We start from the raw sequence: 20,555 nt of genomic DNA, 5'->3' as shown, positions 1-20,555 counted from the left end.
CCCTTTGGTAGGGCTGCATCGATCCACTGCTTTCCACTTCAGATACCGATATCTGCGTTTTAGTAATGGTCGATACCGATCCGATACAGAAAAGGTACTGAACTGACTTAAAACATTTATTTTTTTTAACACGGACAAAAATCTCCTGGATTACAAATGTATTTGTAACTCTGTGTCAGTACAGCACGCTTAAATACACCAATAGCTTCACAAGCTTGGTCAAACATGTAAAATATAAAAGGACAAACCTTTCAAATGGTTCAGAAAATGACATTAGGAATTCTAAATATAATATAAATTAAATAATAAAGCATGATGCCTCTCAGAACCCTAGGCATAGAAATAGACTGAATAGATCTGCCCTTATTGATGGGGCACATCATCACCATGACCTGAGCTAGAATTTATTTTTTTCCAATATTGGGACTGATGCATATATTGATATCGGATTAGTGCATCACTACCGTTTAGAGTCATGCATGATATGTTTCTACATTGTTAAAATGTTCTAGCCCATTTTAATTATAAAACAGGGGTCTTGATTGGAAAAATGAGGATAATACTCAAAAACATCAGGTGAAATCGAAATATTTCATCAGGCTCAAAATGTTTCTTTATGGCCAAAAAAGACCCAGATTTTAAGCCTTTACAAGAAACATCACTGAATGTAGAATGAGCTGGATGATTGTTATCTTGGTAAAACACAGAAAATTGTGAAAAAATATATATTTTATTGTAAAAAAAAATATATAAAGCGCAGTAGCATCGCAGGTTATAAAATCCACAAATATTTACATAATGTTGGGTAAAATTCTGCTAATCAAGTATAAAATGTCCAATAATATGGCTTTTCTCCATGATTTAAAAAAAGCAATCCATTTTGAAAGCAAAGCATAAGACTTTAAAAAAAGGCAAGAAGGACACGCACACACACATACACACACGTAGCCTTAGCATTGGTCAATTCTGTTATTGAAGCTCAGGATGGCCAGGTCAGCTCGGCCAAGATGTCAGAAGTTAAAGGTGAGGACGACGCTCTCTCCAGGTTGAATGCTGACCAGGTGAGTCTGTGGCTGTGAATCTGGGACACTGGCAGAGACGGAGTACATTCCAGGTGACACCTCGATGTAAAAGTCTTCATCCCTAGCCAAGACGGGCTTCTGCGGGAAACTCTACGGAATACATAAAACACTTTAGCATTAGCTATAGAACGTAGCTAATGCTTTAGCTTGAAGCTAAAACTCTTGGTTGCATTAAAACAGACATGTTCTGATCGTTACTGGTTCTCACAGGTTTTCTCCTGGGCTGTGTAGATGTCGACTGCCCAGGTCTTGGCCGCGTGTGGAACTTGGATATGTGCTCCCTCTCAACGGCGCTGTGCTCCCTGCAGCTGCCAGAGTCATAAAACTTCTAGAAAAAACAAAGAAAATAAATCGCCGTCTTTTTTTGTTCTTTAGTCTCAACAGCATCTTTCAAAAATAATTCATACCCCTTGAACTTTTTCCACATCTTTTGATGTTAGGACCAGAAAATTTAGCTTGTTTGTTAGCTGAAAACAGGTGTACTCAGCTAAAGCGACTAATCCGAATAATCGTGATGAATCCACCGTTGAAATGATCGTCAGCTAATTTAGAGCCTGGGGGCGTGGATTTAATATTTATACGTTTCAAATATAAAATTAAAAACAACTTTGTCAACATGTTTTACCCAAAACTCCTCAACTGACATTTTGTTTTTATATTCACCCGCTTCAAATTCACTACAGGAATTTTAAGCAATAGATTTTTTTAAAGGAGCTGAATTGTTAATTTTAATCTTTTAGCGTGTTTCTCTTGTATAGAAAAGGCTTAAGTAGTTTCATGAAAACCCTGCAGAATGTGACAATTTTCCTTATCCGAATAAACGATTAATCGTCAGAATAATTGGGCCTGTCACAGTAACAAATTTTGCTGGACAATAAATTAATCAATTATTTATTGGGAAAAAAAAACTACAATATTGTTGAGTTGAGATAATTTTCAAGTAATATAATAGTAATGGCATAATAATTCAAGAACACATGATCAAAGATGAATAAACTTTAAATCCATCTGAACATTTAACAATCCAACAGAAGACTTTTTAAATATCCAAAATAAAACAAACAAAACAACAAATAAAATGAATTATGAAATCTCTCTAAACAAAACGGTCCTTTGAAAAGGAATCGTGCAATTAACTGACTTAATGTGACCGGTCTAAGAATAATCGATTAATCGATTACTAAGACAACTGGTGCTGTACATCTGTATGATCCAAATAAAATGTGGTTGTAGCATGACGTCATGAGGAACACTTGCATTAATTGCACTGCAGTGTACGCACAACAAAAGTTAAGAGATCCTCTCTGACCTGGCAGTGGTGGCTCGTCTGTGCCATGAACGATTTGATATTTGCAAAGGCATCACGAAGTTCCGACTGGGTATTCTGAAAGGTGCAGAATGAAACGAAAGCGTATTTGTTTAACACGATGTGATGAGGCGCACAGTGGATGGACAGAACACAAACCGACAGCAGGTATAGAAGTGGGAACCCGATAAGAACGCGTTCCCACCTCAGTAGCGCCTTGGTCGGACGTTGCGGAGGTCTGGGATGCTCTGATGCTGGTCCAGTCAACGTCGCGCCTGGACGCTCGCTCCAGCACCTCCAAGCCAAGCCTGCTCGAGCGACGCAGGGAAAACTCCAGCCAGGCCTGGCTTGCCATCAACGCGTTACCTGAAAGGTCATAGGTCACATGTTGTCTGACAAATTGGCTGAAAATTAACGCTGAAGGTCTTTCGTAATGATGTCTGACCGTTCCAGTCTGTCATTCGTTAAATTAGAATACATGTCGCGACGAGTAAACCAGCTGCAATGAGCAATTAATCAATTCATCATGGATAGATGTTTATGGAAACTTCATAATACGGTTTATTTATAGTTTGGGTTTTGAGGGTTTTTTTCCCCTGTTTTATCATTTTTGGTTTTTGAATTTTATATTGGATGTTTAAATGTCTTCCAATCTGGTGTGTTCTTTACAAATTTTAAGTTTTTATGTCTTTATGAGTGCAGACTTACATCTGTTTCAGTAAGCCTACTTTCCTGTTTGTAAAACTTTATTTTATTGGTCTGAAGAATCATTCTAATTTTAAATCCACATTTTCATTAGCTCCTTTCAGAAAATCCTCAAGATTAAAAAAAAAGAAAAGTCCTCATTTTCAGACCTTATGTTTTAGCTGATTCCAGTAATGATTACACCTGGGATTACGTCATTTATGAAGGAAAAACTGACCCCAAAGGAGACATAAAGGCTTAACTCATGACACAGGACATAAGCTTTTGAATGCACAAATCTTAGGGACTGGATACAAGCTGTATGTAGACAGCTCTTCACTGACCTCTTCACTGACCTCCTTGAAAAGAGAATCTGGGCATATGGCACAATCAAAAACAAACAGAAAAGGGATCCAGAAGGACTCTGCCTATTTTGTGCAGTGGAGACACACCAGGGATGTCCGTCTGTGTTCTACTTTGAACATGGCACATGAGGGGACACAGCTGGCAGGAATGTCAAAGATAGAGATGCAAAATGGACAAGGAAAGAAGTTCAGGTTCCCCCAGCTGTAAAGGACTACAGTCTGTATGCATCATGTTTGGCTGTAATTTGATTTGTTCCTTAGGTTTTTTTTCTTTTCCGTTTTAATTTTTCAGTTGCGTGGGAGGAGAGGATGTATCAGATGCGCTGAGTGGGTACTACCAAGTGCTCCACAAAACAAGAAAGTGGTACAAGACATTATTTCATCACTTTGTGGACGTTGCTGTGGTGAATGCAAGTTGACTGGACTCAGGCATCTCACACAGAAAGCTTTCTGGGAAACACTGGCAAGACCAGCTCATGGCTTTAGGCTCAATAAATTGGACTGCTCAGCCTAAAAGTTTTAATTGTTCCCTTTACAAAGACCTCAAACATTTGCATGCACTCTAAGTGGTTCAAGAGCATTTTAGGATTAATTTTGGGTATGCTTTAATCAGATGTTTTTGCATGTAGGTGGATGAGGATCAAAAAACGACGACTTAATTCACATTAAATCGTTATTTAGGTGCGCAGGTGACAAGCTAACTCTTTCAATAGATTAAACTAAGGCCTTAACTAGTAGCTTTACAGCATTAAAGGTTCAGAAACTCAAAATAAAAACACTGTTAATAAAAACACATATGTTCGCCTGCACGCGCCGCGGTTTCCTACCGTGTCGTCACAACAACTCTCCCGTCACCACGCCACTAATCTGCAGCAGGTCTAGTTTACATCGTCGGCGCCTTGCTGGTTCGGCCGGCACGGAACCTGGTTTATTTTAACTGAACCAGAACTTTGGAGAACCGACGCTTATCAGAGGTACTCACATTTTCCTTGACAACTGTCACTTTCTTTTCAAATGAAATGACAGGAAATCCTGCTCGTTAAACCCCGCCCCTTTCAGGAAGCACACAGATGAAACGTCACCGCGCTTCTTTGCTTAGAATAATAAATTAAATGTTTAAAAGGCTCAGTGGTATTATCTCTATTATAACTCTGAAAGTTGTATTTTTTAACATAAGTTTAACTTATTTATGCAAAATTTTTCATTAACAAGTTTGCAAACTCGACTGAATGAATCCTTAAAATTAATAAAGAGCATCCTCTTTCTAATCACATATTTTTTTCTAACCTACTTTTTTCCTTTCTTAGATTTTTGTATATTTTTTTTCCTTCCTAGATTTATTTCTGCATCTGTTTTCCATTCTTGTTCAACTAGGATTTAAAAAGTTTAGAAACAGGGAAAACCAGTTTTCATTTATTAGAATGCAAATATTCAGAATGAACCTATTTCTATCTTCCATTTTAGAAGCCAATGAGCATAAAGTGTATTCATATCCAGCAATCCTCAGCCAGAAATGTGTAAGTGTAGCTTTTTGCTGTTCCTGTTCCGCCTAAACATCTGTGTAGCTTTACAAATGCAGTGATTTACACAAATTTATAACTGAAATTGTCAATGCTCAAGTTATTAATGACTTTTTAAATTTCTAGATCCGACATTTCTCTAATTTATTCTGGAAAACCAATCAGTCGATTTATTCCACCTTTTTATTTTTCATTGAAATGAAACTGAAAAGTGAACAGACTTCCCCTGTAGTTCATCCAATTAAAAGCTGTCAGCATGTATAAAGGGACATTTTACAGGAGAACAGTCAGTTTTTCAGTTTTAGAGGCTTTGACAGTTAAAACTTGTAGGCCATTTGTTATAAACGTTTAAGTTCACTCTTGATCTTTCTACTGTCAACAGTAATGAGACAACACGTTCCATTTACACAGTTTATTCTGCCAAAAACAAGTAGAAAGAAATGTTATGCCATCAGCACACAGGCTCCTCCCACTTCCTTGATCTTCTCCTCGGCCTTGCGGCTGAAGAACTTGGCTTTGACGATCACGGGCTGCTTGGGCAGCTTGCCTTTGCCCAGAACTTTGTAGTAACCCTGCACAGAAAAACGACAACAATGAGACCAAATTATTTATGAAGACGTAGCAAAAAGCATCAAATATTCCATAGCTGATTATATCACAGGATCAATTACAAATGGCTGGAAGAATAAACAGAACACATGAAACCGAACCAACATTTATATGGTGACGGATGAGGAAAAACATACAATACCATACACATAATATTATATGTTTGCTATATTAATTCAATTTAACAATCATTACAATCAGATACCACTTGCTTTAGTAACCATTTTCAACCTCTAAGTTAATCTTTACAAGTAAACAAGAAAAACTATTAAAGATGGAGAATAGAGGAAATGCAAACAGAAGGAAGATTATCTAGAAGCTTACAAAGTTTCATTTTTTAAAATATTAATAAAATGTACATCTAACCTGTTAAACATCTGGGGCACAAGTTAGCACTGCTATGGTAACGGCTTTTCACTTTATTGTATGTACAGAGCCAATCCAACTCATTTTCTCCTGCCAGTACAACAGTTTCAAATTTAAGTTTCTTAATCGCAAATATTAATATGTAAACATATTCTCACTGAATTTGTTTACCCATTTCAGGTAAATATAATGTTTGACTTTGCTTAAACCAGAAGTTAAATCAAATTTAACGCCTTTCTGCATTAGGTTCTGTGGGACAACTTCCAAATTTAGGACCGAAGAGAATATTTCTCTTTCAGCCCCAAGACAAAAAAACAAACAAAAAAAAAACCTCATTTCAAAGTGCCCCAAAATTCTATTCAATCTTAAGATGCATCTTTGATTTTAAGCTTTTAATCCCTTTCCAATAAATTTGAAACAGAAATCCTGCTGAAGCTACATTTCCACCAAATCCAAAGATCAAAACAAACCACAACTACCACAAACAAACTTCTGCTTTTACGCCCAAACACAGACCAAAGTTCTGCCTGTGGATCCCATAAAGTGCAGATTTAAGTGAATGAATCGACGAGGAGCTTACAGCGCGCACGGCGTCGATGACGGGCGCGGGGCCCTCGGGCTTCTTGCCGTAGTTGACCCGGGTCTGCTCGCTCACCAGCGTCCACAGCTTGTCCAGGTTGATGGTGGGGCAGTAGGACGTGTTCCTCTTCAGGTGGTAATGTCTCATGCCCACCTTCCCAAAGTAGCCCGGGTGGCTGAGGAAGACAAAGCAGCACTGGTTCAGAACAAATCTATGAAAACCAGAGGAGCCTGTAAGCAGACGGAGCGTTTTCATACAGCAGAGGAGACGGTAACTGGTTACTTTTTTTTTTTTTTGTCCCAAAAGGAGTGCCTGTCCCTCCAAGCTGGAGGCTTGGACTTTAACTCGTCAGAGTTTTGTTGCTCTGGTCAGGCACACATCTAACATCTAACAATGGAAGGGCACATTTACTACGTCAGAACTTATTCTGCTAATGTGTTTCAAACCATTAGCGCATGAACCACGTCAAGCAAGCGTGAAAAACGTATTTTATGCGATCTTAAGGAAGTTATTTAGATTTTTGCCGCTTGCATCAAACTTTTCAAACTTTAAAATATGCATTACAAAAAAACCTTGATAGAAACACGGCTGTTAAGACTGTAAACACAAACGTTTGGATACCAGACATATTGGGAAAGAGCAAGTTAATGTCACCTTCGTGCATCAAGGTTCAAAAAGAAAAAATAAGATTTGTTTCAAGTCTGGTAAAAATAAAAGTTCCATCATACCCGAACCCACGAACGAGCCAAACAAGAAAAGTGTTTTTGTTTGTTTTTTTACTACTCACTATTTGTCAAAGTTGATTCTGTGGTGATGCATACCACCAGCATTACCACGACCTCCAGGATGCTTCCTGTGCTTCCCTGTGGACAGAAACCAGCTGCTGTTAGGGACAACTCTACAATACCTGTTAACTCTTAACATTCTGCATTAAAACCACAGAATATGCTCACCAACGCGACCATGTCCGTGGCTCACATGTCCTCGGAGCTTCCTGGTTTTGGACTTCTTGGTAGGCTGTAAGAAAAAAAAAAAGTTGGCTTATGCTTGAAATTGTGAACTGATTTAGCTTAGCAATTGTCATGATCGAAATCGATGAAGATGATACATTTTCTTCTGATGAAATCCGACTTTAACAGTTCCAATGCATTTATTTAACTAATCTGGAGCCACAAATTTACGTTCCAACCACTAAACTCGCTGAAGTGTACAAATACACTGCATGCTGTCTATGAGCTTGAAAGCTAACAGCTAAAACCACTAGCCGGTGGCTAGTTATGCTACTACAACACCCAACAGCGAAAATAAATTTCATACGGCATCCACATTATGATTTGAAGAACAAATGTTCGTGTAGTCATTATGGATATAATGTTAATTAGTGCCGGAAAAGTAACTAAACAAGAGCCGTGGCCCTAGGAAACCCGGTTAGCACAGTATAAAACGCTCAGAAAGCCAGATAATCTTAATAAAGTGTACAAATAACACAAAAGGATGGTCAATTATAGATGAATGTATATAACGAGAATGTAATTTTTCTATATTTTGGAAGTATAAACGAGGATGGGAACAGATTTAGCTGCATTTCAGTACACAGGGACTACATGGTAGCACCTACCATCTTGGAGGTTAGCTGAAAGAGGAACGCGATTTGGAAACAACGCGGTTTTGTGCGAGACTTGCTTTCTTGACAAACTCGGGCTTAATAGCCACAGCGACACCTAACGTTACATAGCGGAACACACACTCAGAGTTGGAGCTGATTTACATAAAAAAGGTCCGTTATTCAAAGTTTGCGTTACACCTTTACAGAGTGTAACTTCTCATTGGTTAAAAAAACGCACAGGGAGATGAGATTATCACCCTCAAATGGTTTTTCAGCGGCAGACTGCCACATCAGCTGCAGCTGCTTGCCTCATAGGAGGAATTCAGCATCATCAGAGTGGTAAGATGAACCATTTTAAACAAAGTCACATCAAATGTGATATTTTATTTTATTGCATTCTGTGGGAATTTGTAGAAACAGACATTTTATGAAAGTTAGTTGTAAAAAACGGTAGGAGGAAATATTCAATGAGCAGAAAATATAACGTTTTTTAGCATAAATAAACCAATTTATTATCATAAAAACAATTTTTTTTAAAGTACAAAATGTGAGGTGTCTCAAACAGAAGCTATGTCTCAGCTATGTCAGTGTGTAGGTGAGATGCTTTGCGAAAAAAAAGAAGAAAAAAGGCTGGATTGCCATACATGAGGCTGTGTCTGTCTGAAACAGATGGTACATCATTCCTGGGCAACATAAACTGCTAAGTGAGATCACCAGACACAGGAAGGAATATTTTGATTTAAAAAAAATTGTTTCCTTCTAATCATATGGGAGGAATTCTTAATTTCAATCTCACACTGGTGTTGCTGAAGGCTGCCTGAGGAGTATTTTACACCACAAAACAAAGTGGAAATGATGTCATTTTGATTTTTGCTACATACAGTAGTTAAAATGTGTACTCAACATATGATGTCACAGAAAAGAAATTACTCTACAAATAAAGTTATGTTTAAAAAACTGTAATGACATGGTGAACAAGCATTGAACATGCTAACAGAAATTTTTAGAAGGAGCAGTATTATGTGCCATTTTATCAAGTAACTTTGCTGCCTTGACTTGTTTCAATAAAGCTGTACGCATCAAATGTGAGTTAAAAGAAATTTTGTAAGTCATTTAAATCCATCCCTGTTCCTCCTCCAAACATGTTGTGTGTAAAGACATCCAGAGAGTATAGCTCTCCCAGTTTTTGATGGGCATGTTCAAATCTTCTGCAGGAAACTGTAAGCAGGCTTCAAAACTCTTTTTCTTCATCAGTGGAGTGTTGTGCAGTGAGCGTGAATAGAGGCAGTTTAGCACATTTCCTGTTTTTCTTTTGTGGAAAAAAAAGAAATCCTTACTGTTTCCAGATCTTTGTGAAGCTCTCGCTCTTTGACAACTCTTCCTCTGACAGAAATCCTACCCACCTGAAGTTAGTCTATGAAGTTTTCTTCTTTTCACCTTCTGAACTGCAGCACTCTGGAACATTAAGAAGTTTAAAAATCCAACTATAAACATTGTCATGAACAGCAAGACTTTTTTTTGTGAATTTCGTTTTTTAAACTAATCATAACCAAGTTTTTTTTTTTTTTTTTACATAACTAATTATAAACACCAGAAGAAAAGAAACCAAATCTGAGAGCCTGAAATGTGTTTGAAGAAACACCTCACCTGTTGTGACTTCTGGTGAACAGAGCTGAATTATCAGGGGGCTGAGGCTCAGTCCGCTCTCCACCAATCAGATCACACATCTCTCCCCTGACACTGCGCACATGGAACAGGTCCATCCCTCTCCTCTGTGGCTGTAGATTCACTCGTCTTCTCCTGGATATCTGAAGCTGACATCTTGGTTTTGGATTTGTTTATTTCACACTCAGGTGAAGTTTAATCAGGTTTTGATCTAGTGTTTTTTTAATACATAAGATTGTTTTCAGTATCTGTTTCATACCTGGTGCCTTTTGTTGTATGGTTTCAATTTTTTTTTTCTTTTGGGTGGAAAGTTTTTAGAGAAAAATCACCTGAAATGTTAGTTTGACAGATTTTTTTCCCCCACCGTGTTTTCTGCAGTTTTGTGTTTATTTTTTATTTTTTTGCTCTGTCGAACACGGAGCTCACAGAGGATTTCAAACCGGCAGTGGCTTCTGTGCGTCTCCTGTCCTGTTTGTTCGCCCACAAGAGGCCCTGATCTCCGGGCGATGGCAGCCCTGACAAAGAGAGGCCATGGCAACTTTCCCCAGAGGAGAGCCGCCCCGTTGCCACAGGGAGTCGGGTGCAGAGAGCCGCCGACACCAGAGACGGGTCCGCTTCTGGCAACAGCGGCAGAGGATCCGGGCCCAGCGGTGGAAAATGTAACGCACACGTACTCTGTTTTTATTAAAGACTGACCAAGCTACGTGTGAGACGAGTTAGTCAAGTAAACAGAACATAAATATAGATATTATTTTGACACAAAGTTTTTTTCCCCCCTTCTTTTTACATGTAATTCACCATTTCTGGATTGGGCCAGTTGGAAAACTGGTCCAGGACAGAAAGAAATCGAGCATCTTCTTCTGGGAAACTGGAAACTCAGGCTGACAAAAGTGTCAAAGATTTACTGAAGACGATGAGGTAAGCAGCCTTGTTGCTATGATTATGTTTAAAGGAATAGTTTGAGATTTGAGATAATTACTGTGCTCTCGTGAGTGGATTTTTAAGAGACGGACCAACACAATTAGTACAAAATTGTCAGATGGAACCACAAAAAAAGGATGATGTTTTCTCAAAATGCTTTGCAAGAGAAATTTGTATTCAACCCTAGTCTGACTATTACCTTTCCACACAATTCTGCTTGATTCTAATCTCTGTTCACTGCTCCTTTTGGGATTTCTCCCATTGAATTAGATTCTTCGGTAGAAAGAAAACAGCAAAACAGAAGGAGGTACTAAGGGTTAGGGCAGTGGTCTCCAACCCCACTGCCCACTACCCCAATTGGTACCGGGCCGCGCAAGAAATAATTTAATATTTCCGTTTTATGTATTATTTGAGTTTGGAGGATCTTTTATTTTGAAAATCCTGTAACCGGATTCTCTCGGTTACTTGCGCTCCAACACTGAGCCCACAAGCAGCAAAATGAGTAAGAAACTGATCAGATGTCTTTGGAAAGTTTCTTTGCAAAGGGGAAAAGGCCCAGAGAAGAGACAGGAGGATGGATTTATCCCGGACCGGTAGGTGAGTCAAACATTACAAGCCGCTCTGTGTAACATGCGGCGACCGGCTGCTAATGAGGCAATGAAGCTTCAAACTGCTTCACCACGTAGAGACCAAGCAGGCTGTGGATAAGCAACACTTCGGGTGTCATTGTCTCCCATCACTCCCAGATGGGACCGTCTCGTTGCAGAGAAACAAGCTCAGAGCTCCCATTAGTCATTATCGTGAGTTAAAATTTTCACGAAAGTAAAAGGTTCGTTTTTGTGGCGCATCTGTATCTTATTTTGAAGGGATATGTAAATGTTAACATAGCGACCAGAGTCAGAGAGCGTTTGGGCAGTGGTCGAGAGGAGATGAGTAGAGCTTGTGAGTCTTAAGTCTGGTTTAGACGGCAAGATTTAAGGATTGTCGGCCGATTTTCCAAACCTCTGTGATCACAGAGCTGATAAAAGAACAACAGGTTCGATCAGTTCGTGTCTCCAGCCACAAGGCAGAATATACACACCACACAAACCGATTCCAGTCACGAACATCCTGATTTCAGAGGATAATCCAGTAAAACCCCCAACATAGCAAACGTGAATTAAGAATGACCAAACACGGATGACGATGTAGAAGCAATAATGACAGTTTGTGGACTCAAGAGATAAAAGACGTAACAAAAAGAAAAGGTGGTGGATAAAAGACAGCGGGAGCAGCCGCTCTATTTGCTGCGCTATGATTTGGAGGTAGGTGACTATGATTTTTCATAGTTAACATTTTTAACTTAATAAACATAATAAACATATGACCTTTACATATAATAATAAACATTTCCACATATCATCTCCGATATCCACCGGACTCTCAGTTGCGCGATATGCCAGCTGTTTGGGATTCCCCTCTGTTCTTACGTCACTGCGCTTTCTGATTGGCTTCCTGTTACATTCAGCAGGTTGTATTCTTGTTTCCAGTCAGGGAAAACCCCACAGGCTGCGATGATCTGGTCAAGACAACCCAAATTAGATATATTCAGGATTTAGCGGGAACACCAGATAAGGCAGAAGCCTTATCTGACGGTTCTCAGCCCCCGTCACTCCCCCGGGCCGCAGCAAAATTTCCAAGTCTTGACCGGTCCGCGGTAATAAAAAGGTTGGGGACGAGTAAATTTAAGCAATAAATAAATAAATAAATGAAATGTTGAGATTAATCTTCATGCTAACCAATAATGAATGAGACACAAGACCCTCACCTACGGTTTATGTTAAAGTGAGACATCTGGTTTGTACCCAAGCTTTGCTATAGTTATGTTATGTTATTATAGCTTTTTATTTTCTATTGTTGAGCTATTTGGAGGTCAAGTGAAGACTTAGAAGATATTGTCACTGGAAGTACTATACCTTGTTCTAATGTATATATGAATTATTTACTGTGAGTATTTGTTTCTTATGTCTTACACTGACGTTTAAGTGTATCTTCATATATTTCAATATACAATATAAATTAGGGATGGTCAATATCTGATATGCTGATATACTAAAAACTAATTTGGTTGATAACCAATATCAATACTGATATTTTTTTCCTACACCTACCTACTATAAACTATATGGCTTATTTTACTGAGAATTTAAAATACTGCATTATCTTTGTCAGTTTAGTCTGCTGCCAAATGCAAATGCTAAAAAGGAGGCTGAAAATGATGCAATACTTTCAACTTGCATTATGTTTAATGTCAGATTTATTCATAACATCTGCTCTCTAAGACAATGATACTCAAACAGTGCAAATTTGCAAATCTTCACTAAACTAAACTCAATCTGTTCACAAGCAACAAATGAAAAGCACATCATTTGTTAATACTTAGTTTCTGATGACATTGTGCTTCAGGCATCATTCTCACTGGTTTGTCATATAAAATCAACGCCTTTTATATTCGTGAGTTATTTTGATAGAATGGCCGATGTAAAATTTTAGCGCCAATATCGGCTGATACCGATACCATGCCGATAATATCGAGCATCCCTAATATAAATGTTTTGTGCTAAGCTATTTGTCATTTTTGGACGGTAGATTAATCTGTCTGTCTGCTGTGTGTCTCTGTCTTCATGATGCTGTCTGTTTGCTCATCTTATCCAACAAACCCTTTGACGACTTTGGTGACCCCTGAAAGTGAGAGGTTCGCTGGGTTTATTCAGGGGTATCAGAATAAAAGGGGTTGAGTAGATATCCACTCACACAGCACTGTTTGAGTTTGCACACTGGATGCAGTTTTGCATCAAATAATTTGAGGTTGACACAAGCTGCACTACATAAAGACAGACAGCAGATGGAGCCAGAGAGCTTTTAAGTTCAACACATTTTCTGACTATCGCAGTAGCATGTGGATGGATCATGGATGGACATATATATATATCCTCATATGGCTTTCGAAACATGCAGTGTAATAAAACAGTAATACAAATAACAATAATGATAACAACCTTTTATTAGACCAAGAGACCTGGCCTAGACTGGCAACATACAGAGAGAAAAACATCAGCAAACACAGACATACAATAAAATATATGCAAATACTCAAATAAAACAAATATGCAAGATAGCCAGGGGCCTAATGCAGAACCTTGTGGTATGCCCTTGTGAATAAACTGGTCTTCAGAGGAAAAACCATCACAGTGGACAGCCTGGGTTCTTTCTTTAAGATAGTTTCCAAACATTCAGCTGTATGTGTAGAAAACCAAGCTGAAAAGTTTAAGAACCTTGGTAAATGTACGTTTTATTTTTAGCCAGAATAAATCACTTAGCTCATTCTTTTCCCATATTTTTCATATATTTATCTCTTTCTATATAGCTAACTTTAGCTGGCTTAAAGCCTTTTTATTTACTGATCAGGAAAGGCATTCAGTCACCCTGTAACTTTCTGAAAATAACTCGCTGACTTTGCTGAGTTGATCGACTCACGTTGCCTCGGATTATCTTCGCAGGATTCATCCAGAAGCCCAGAGGATTCTGGGTAATTCCGCCATTGCTGTTGTAAGTCTGGAGCGCCTGAACTTCCAGCGTTTGTCGTCATCATCTCTGCAGCCTGTGGTGTCTCTGGTCCGACTGCCTCTTCAAGCAGATGTAGTTTCTCTAAACTGTCCTCAACAGGTCCGCAAGTTTACATATTTTATTTGTATGAGACAAAGATAAGTGTGACGATGTATTTAGGGCCATTGGAGATAGAAAAAAAAGGAGTAAATCTCCACCAAAGAGCCTTGACGTTTTGAGATTAGTCCAAGAAATTTGCTAGAAAAAAACAACAGCATTTCTGAGCTTGAGAAGTTGAAAATTTACCAGAAAAAGACTACATTGTTTTTAGATTTATCTCAGAAAATTTCTAAAAGAAACTGGAATATGAAAAGTCAAAAATATGTAAGAAAAAAACTGAAATTTTTAGATTAATCTCAGAAATTTCTTTGAGAAAAAACAAGGACATTTCTGTGGCTTGAAAAGTCGGAAATTTGCTTCATTTAGGTATCCTTCAGAATCTTGCTAGAAAACTGGCATTTTGAGATTAATCTGTCGAGTTGTTTATTGCATATTTTTGACTTTTGGAGCTCAGAAACTTTCTTGTTTTTATTTTTTTAGAAAATTTAGGAGTTTTTCAGTGGAAATGTTCTCCTTTTTGTTTATATCTACAATTGCCCTAATCTGCCGTTGTAGATAAGTATGCATTTTGTTTGCTTAATTCTGTTTTCTATACCATCTGCTGACAGAATGGGTTCAGTCCAACTCAAGAAGACATCTTGGGAGTCAACGAAGGCCCGCCCAAGTCTGATGAGTGTCAGGTAGAAACCATGTCCGCATGCTGGACTGAACCGTACTGTCCCGAAGGTTCACCATACGGAGAACCAGAGCAAGACTCGGGGTTTGACTGTGAATCCAACCCGGATCAGCCTTACATCCTTCTGGATTCCGGGTCGGATGATGGGAGAAGCGAAACGGAAACCTTCTACTTGGACCCAGATGCGAAGCAGGCCGTGGTGATGGAACTGGACCCGGAGGCAGAGGCGAACCGGGACCTGTGCCTGCAGCTGGAGGACGACCCTGATGTTAAATGTGAAGCCGACGTATTTGTAACGGAGCTCAGTGACGATGGAAGCACTGACCTCTGTTACTTGACCAAACTGGAGTCAGAATCCGGAGCGGGGACTGAACAGACAGAGGAGAGTGAAGATTTTTGTGCCGTTTGTATGAACGGCGGAGAGCTGCTGTGCTGTGACCGCTGCCCGAAAGTCTACCACCTGGATTGTCATGTACCTTCTCTCATTAGCTTCCCAGTGTAAGTACCGTGTGAACATGTCAAAGTTCACACTTCAGATTCGATCAGCTGTAGCAAACCTCAGGACATAATCACAACATGTCTAGATCTTTCAGTAGGTGAGATTAGTGTTTCATTTAGGTATCCTTCACACCACGCTACCCTGATTTATTTTACAACGGCTGTGCAGCACATGAGGTCACACAACTTCTCTTGCTGCAACTAAAAGGACTTCTTCAACAAAAAAAGTAGGGCTGCCAAATCCATTTTCATTTTGGGCCATGTCAACATTGCTAATGTCCTCAAAGGGCAGAGTCTAGCAAACTATACTGATAAAACACATAAAAAAAAACAGCTGTCTCTTTTCGATAAGTTCCTAAAATTAAATAACATTGAACATCTTTTCACATTCATGTCATTGGCTGTATACAGACAAAGCTACTTTGATTTGATTGATGAAATAAAAATTACAAGTACACAACTGTTTTCTTGAAAGCTCTATTTTTGTGTCCCTAGAATCTGGAGGGCCACAGAAAAAATAATAATGTTGCGCAGGATTTGGTCCCCAGGCTTCGAGTCACATAACACAGGGGGTTCAGAGTGTCGGTGAGATCAGCTAAGTGTTATTTGGGTAGCTAGCTATCCAGTTAAAAGTTAGGTAGAACCAGGGGGCTAGCTAACTAGCTAAAAAGTTAGCTAAAATGAAGATTAGATAGAAAATAGATAGCCATGTTCAAAACTAACACCGATACATAACTTGTGATAAACTAGCAGTCATACACTCTGCCATAAGGCATTCATTCATTCTCTCCCCTACCCACACGCACCCAAACTACCACCTACATGCTCTGCTAAGCTAATGACAGAACTGGGGCCAACTCCACCAGCACACTGGGACTGAAACTGATGGTGCAGATACAGAAATGTCCCGTTGCTTTAAGGTATTTCAGCTAATCGCTACAATATCCCAAAGCGGATGAGAAATCCATATTAATCGTGATGTGATTACATGACCAAAAAATGAAAAATATTCAGTATTTGCTGTGTACTGATATGTTGTTTTCAGACTGAAGTGAAGTTTTTAAGATTTCCTCAAGAGATCTTAGGGATTTTACTAAAACTTACAAAAGTGACCACAGTTGGAAGAGAAAGTTTGTAATAACTTAAAAAAACATTTGATTTTCATTGGGGGTTTTTTCTCCAACGTTTTCATTCCCATGTCCTGGTCTTAAATCGACAGAGGAGACTGGGTGTGTACGCTGTGTAGAACTGACAAGGACCCGGTGGAGAACACACACCCCTGTGGGGCGGTCAGAGTGCCTTACACACTGTCCGACCAGGACCAGAGAGTAAGTTTTAATACACAATCAGCTGTCTGAGTGCTGAAATTAAAGGAGAATTACGAATTCTCAAATTTGCTTCCACTACTTCTTCAAATCCCAGTTGCCAACAGTGTTCCTCTCTCTTCCTGTGCTGTGTTTTTCTTGCAGAGGTGTGAGAAGCTGTCTCTCATGCTGTACTGTCACCCCCTCAGCGTTCCATTCCACGATCCCGTCAGTCCGCTGGTCAGTTCAACACAATCACATGAAATTCCTCCACAACTTTTAATGCCTTTTAGAAACCACCTGGGGAAAAACGTACCCCACTAAGACGAACCATCACAAGTGTGATTGGACGCAGTGCTCCGTGTGATATCTACGCAGTGATAAAGAATCTGAAATCTCTGGTTCAGGGTTACCTTCAAGGTGGTTTTTGGTCATTCTGGAATGAAAACATCATTTTGACTACAGATCCTTTGAAACTCAGGTTGGGATTTGTGAAATGTGTTTTAAAAGTGTGATTTCGGCGGTTTTTGGGGAGCCGAGAATCGGGGCTTCACCAAGGAAACATTCGTTCATGAAACACCGTTGTTGCTAAAGGTGTCTCTACAAGCTACTGTATTATTGGTTTTATGTAGAGTGTGCTTTATTTTTGTTCAACATAAAAAAATAAAAAAAAAAGTTTAACCCCCAATTTATAACCAAGCAGACACACTTGTCTCCTTCCTACTCTAATTCCTGACAATGTCCCCCAGGCTCGAAACTACTACCAGATCATCAAGAGGCCCATTGACCTGTCAGTGATCCGAAGGAAACTGGACAAATTCAACACTTTGCATTACTTCACAGCGGAGCAGTTTGTTGACGACATCTTGCTGATGTTCAAGAACTGCGCTACTTTCAATTATGTAAGTTCACAGTTAGGACAATGTAGTTTCCTAACTGGGACCCAGCTTGTTATAACAACAACAAGCTGGTTCCCTTTTCCTTCGAGTTAAAGTCTGTTTACACAACCCAGATTCTGAAAGCGAGTCTCCAGGTTTTAACCGTTCCTCCGTTTCGTCCCGGGCAGCCAGACTCGGAGGTGGCCCAGGCCGGCCGAACCCTGGAGGTGTTTTTCCTCAGCAGTCTGAAGGAGGTTTTCCCAGAGCGGACGTTCCCGTCGGCCAGCCAGGACAGGATGAACAAAGCTCGCAACCGGTGGCTCAGCAGGAAGAGGAGACATGTCTTCAGTGGAAGGAAATTCTACCTATAGACTATCTACTTGTCTTCTGTTTTCATTTAGTTTTCTAACATATGTCGGCAAGCTTGAACAGCAACCTAGCTAAAGATGGGCCTCTCTGTGTTTGGACTGGACTCACTCATTTGTCAGGTGTTATTTATAATTTTACAAGAAAATGTAGTAGACTGTCTTCTCTGCTTAACAGGAAGGTCAGTTTATGTTACAAATGAACTATATTTTTCTACTTTGGGGGATAAATCCGTCCTTTAGACTTTTCAACAAGATTGGTTCAATCAGCTGTTTGTCCAGTCTTGACCAACGCCGTGCTTCTCTGTTATTGTTGACACTTGTTCTTGGTTCTGTCATTGATCTGTATCAATGACAGTGATATTAATATTTCCATTTCAGGCTGTAAATATTAAAATGTTGAGTTATTGTGGGGGCAATTTCAGGTTCGGTCGTCCATGATTGTTAAATGGGCTAAGATGTCCTCAGCCTGAAAAAGTGGTGTCAGAGCAATGGAGACTAAATGCAAATGCCAGAAAGATTTTTATCTACTTTGTGTTTTATCCCATAAAATCCTCTAAAACGTCTTGGACTGAAATGTGACACAATGAGCAGGAAGCAAACTGCTCTTCATGCTACATTGGTGCTGCATAGTCATCCTCCCCATGCGAGAGCCGGTCCGTTTCTTCTCCTGTGATTCTTGTTCTGCTCTGTGTGCCATGCTTCCATTAGCGCCCCGACTGCAGCTTTCAGATTTATGAATCCAAATCATGTCCGCAAGTGTTTTTATTTCAGGACATTTAGCTTAGATGCTGCTCAGTGTAAATCACCACACACAAAGAACCAAAAGATGCGTCTTTGGCTAATTTATCCCATATCATGCGGACAGAGTTACTTTCACTCTGCTTTCAAAAGACTCCTTTTTTCCCCTCCTATACTGCATCGTGTTTAGAGCTGCAGCACTTGGACTCCATGAGCATCATAAAAAGACTTTCAAATAGGGGAAGAAAAAAAATCCATTGGAAGCACTAATGAAACCCACTCTGCCCTCCTTCCCCCACCACACCACCCTCCCCTTGTAAACATTGTGTGTTTGAATGAAGTGAAAGTCTGGCAGGCTCCTGAAGGCCAGCACTCCTGTGGTTAATGTTCAGATGAAGTGGCGGAAACTGACCATGAGATGTTATTACGGAGACGTTTTAATGCTTTAACCCACTTTATTCAGTCCATTAAACCTCAGTCACATGTCGGCCTTCCTTGTTCCTCTTCGGCTGCAGCCTCCCCTCCCCCAGCCAACACCACCACCTTTCAGCGTTCTATTGTGCAGATGTTTCATTTAAGGACATCAAAGCGCGCCGCCTTTGTTCTGTCGGTTTGAATCACTAATGCACGAAAATAAGAGGAAAAAAATCAGACATACCTCCAGCTGCAGAGAGGAATGGCTCCTCTGATAAGACCGTCTCTAGTTCTTTATATGTTTAAAACAAAAAGTTCCCCAACCGTCCATTAGCTATGATTAATCCAGCCGTATTCCTGATTCATGTCACAGAAGCATCATTTTAGAAACACTGCAAGATCCATTGCTCTTTTAAAAGCCGCTGGCTAAGATTTGTTGCAGTTCTCTGTGTGATTTGTGGACATTTAGACTCATTTCCTCCCTTCCACTCTCAGTAAGATATTGCATTAAAAACACTTGACTCACTAAATCTTGGGCCTGCCAAGTATATAGACCACGTCTCCCTTGGACACTGGAAAGCAGAGCTGATGGTTTATTACATCCTCTTTGTCAAAACAAGACAAATCCGGCCAGTTAGAGAGATACGGCTTTTTTTTTTTTAACAAGATGTTTCAGCTTTTTTCTCAGTTTTAGATGTTTTAAGCTGTAAGAGATCGCTTGTGTGGAGTAGTTACAGGGGTTGTTCAAAACGCTTTAAAGTTCTTTAAAGGTAATAAGCAGTTCAAACCTGGTAGCTAATCCTGGAGGCTGAAGCTAACGGCTAATCCGGAACAGAATCAGACTTAAAAGAACTAAAATCTCCAGAACTTCGCAGCTGTTCATTTGAATGATATGTTACGAACCTTTAAACCATTATCCTAGTTGGATTGGACGAATATTACCAAGGACTCCTCACATTGCTAATGGAAGTTAGAAGATATTTTGTTGGACATTCTGTTGGACAGGTCATCTGTTCTTTTTTTGTTGTTGTTGTTGTTTTTGCGATTTCGCCATTATGGAAATGTATGCAAAATCAACAGATCCCCGCATTTTTTTTTTCCGTATGAATGCATAATAGTGAGTGTATTGCTAACTTTCCTGGGCTTGAGAGACTGCTAACTCCAACCTGCAGGTGGCAGTATTTTCTACTTTTATTACTCTGGGGCCTCACTTGATGTGAAGTTCTGTGATTGATATGGCGACCTACTTCTTTCTCTTCATCTTTCTTCT

At 39.6% G+C, this 20,555-nt stretch overlaps 3 protein-coding genes across 4 annotated transcripts; 1 reads left to right on the top strand and 2 right to left on the bottom strand.

Moving 5' to 3' along the window:
* Positions 1–711: 711 nt before the first annotated feature.
* akip1 (A kinase (PRKA) interacting protein 1) lies at positions 712–4,525 on the bottom strand. 2 transcript variants are annotated; one of them, XM_007565996.2, is made up of 5 exons: positions 4,420–4,525; positions 2,594–2,754; positions 2,392–2,466; positions 1,291–1,410; positions 712–1,172 (listed from the first exon to the last, which is right to left on the bottom strand). In XM_007565996.2, exons 2-5 carry the CDS (start codon positions 2,741–2,743, stop codon positions 1,011–1,013), a joined length of 507 nt encoding a protein of 168 aa, XP_007566058.1. In that variant the 5' UTR covers positions 2,744–2,754; positions 4,420–4,525; the 3' UTR covers positions 712–1,010. The 2 variants fall into 2 exon arrangements, with proteins under 2 accessions (XP_007566058.1, XP_007566057.1); XM_007565995.1 differs by lacking the exon at positions 4,420–4,525 and adding an exon at positions 4,265–4,413.
* An 829-nt stretch (positions 4,526–5,354) lies between these two features.
* Positions 5,355–8,796, bottom strand: rpl27a (ribosomal protein L27a). Its single transcript, XM_016678544.1, has 6 exons — positions 8,763–8,796; positions 8,131–8,213; positions 7,466–7,529; positions 7,300–7,375; positions 6,513–6,687; positions 5,355–5,529 (listed from the first exon to the last, which is right to left on the bottom strand). The coding sequence occupies exons 1-6, from the start codon at positions 8,794–8,796 to the stop codon at positions 5,401–5,403; spliced, it is 561 nt and encodes a 186-aa protein (XP_016534030.1). The 3' UTR covers positions 5,355–5,400.
* A 1,786-nt stretch (positions 8,797–10,582) lies between these two features.
* Positions 10,583–18,644, top strand: LOC103147579 (transcription intermediary factor 1-alpha-like). Its single transcript, XM_007565994.2, has 7 exons — positions 10,583–10,701; positions 14,244–14,409; positions 15,018–15,583; positions 16,803–16,911; positions 17,053–17,127; positions 17,637–17,789; positions 17,954–18,644. The coding sequence occupies exons 1-7, from the start codon at positions 10,697–10,699 to the stop codon at positions 18,134–18,136; spliced, it is 1,257 nt and encodes a 418-aa protein (XP_007566056.1). The 5' UTR covers positions 10,583–10,696; the 3' UTR covers positions 18,137–18,644.
* Positions 18,645–20,555: the final 1,911 nt, after the last annotated feature.

This window comes from Poecilia formosa, unplaced genomic scaffold (genome assembly GCF_000485575.1).
Source record: "Poecilia formosa unplaced genomic scaffold, Poecilia_formosa-5.1.2 Scaffold185, whole genome shotgun sequence".
In the NCBI taxonomy this organism is placed as follows: Eukaryota; Metazoa; Chordata; class Actinopteri; order Cyprinodontiformes; family Poeciliidae; genus Poecilia; species Poecilia formosa.
This window is presented reverse-complemented; position numbering and strand designations above follow the sequence as displayed.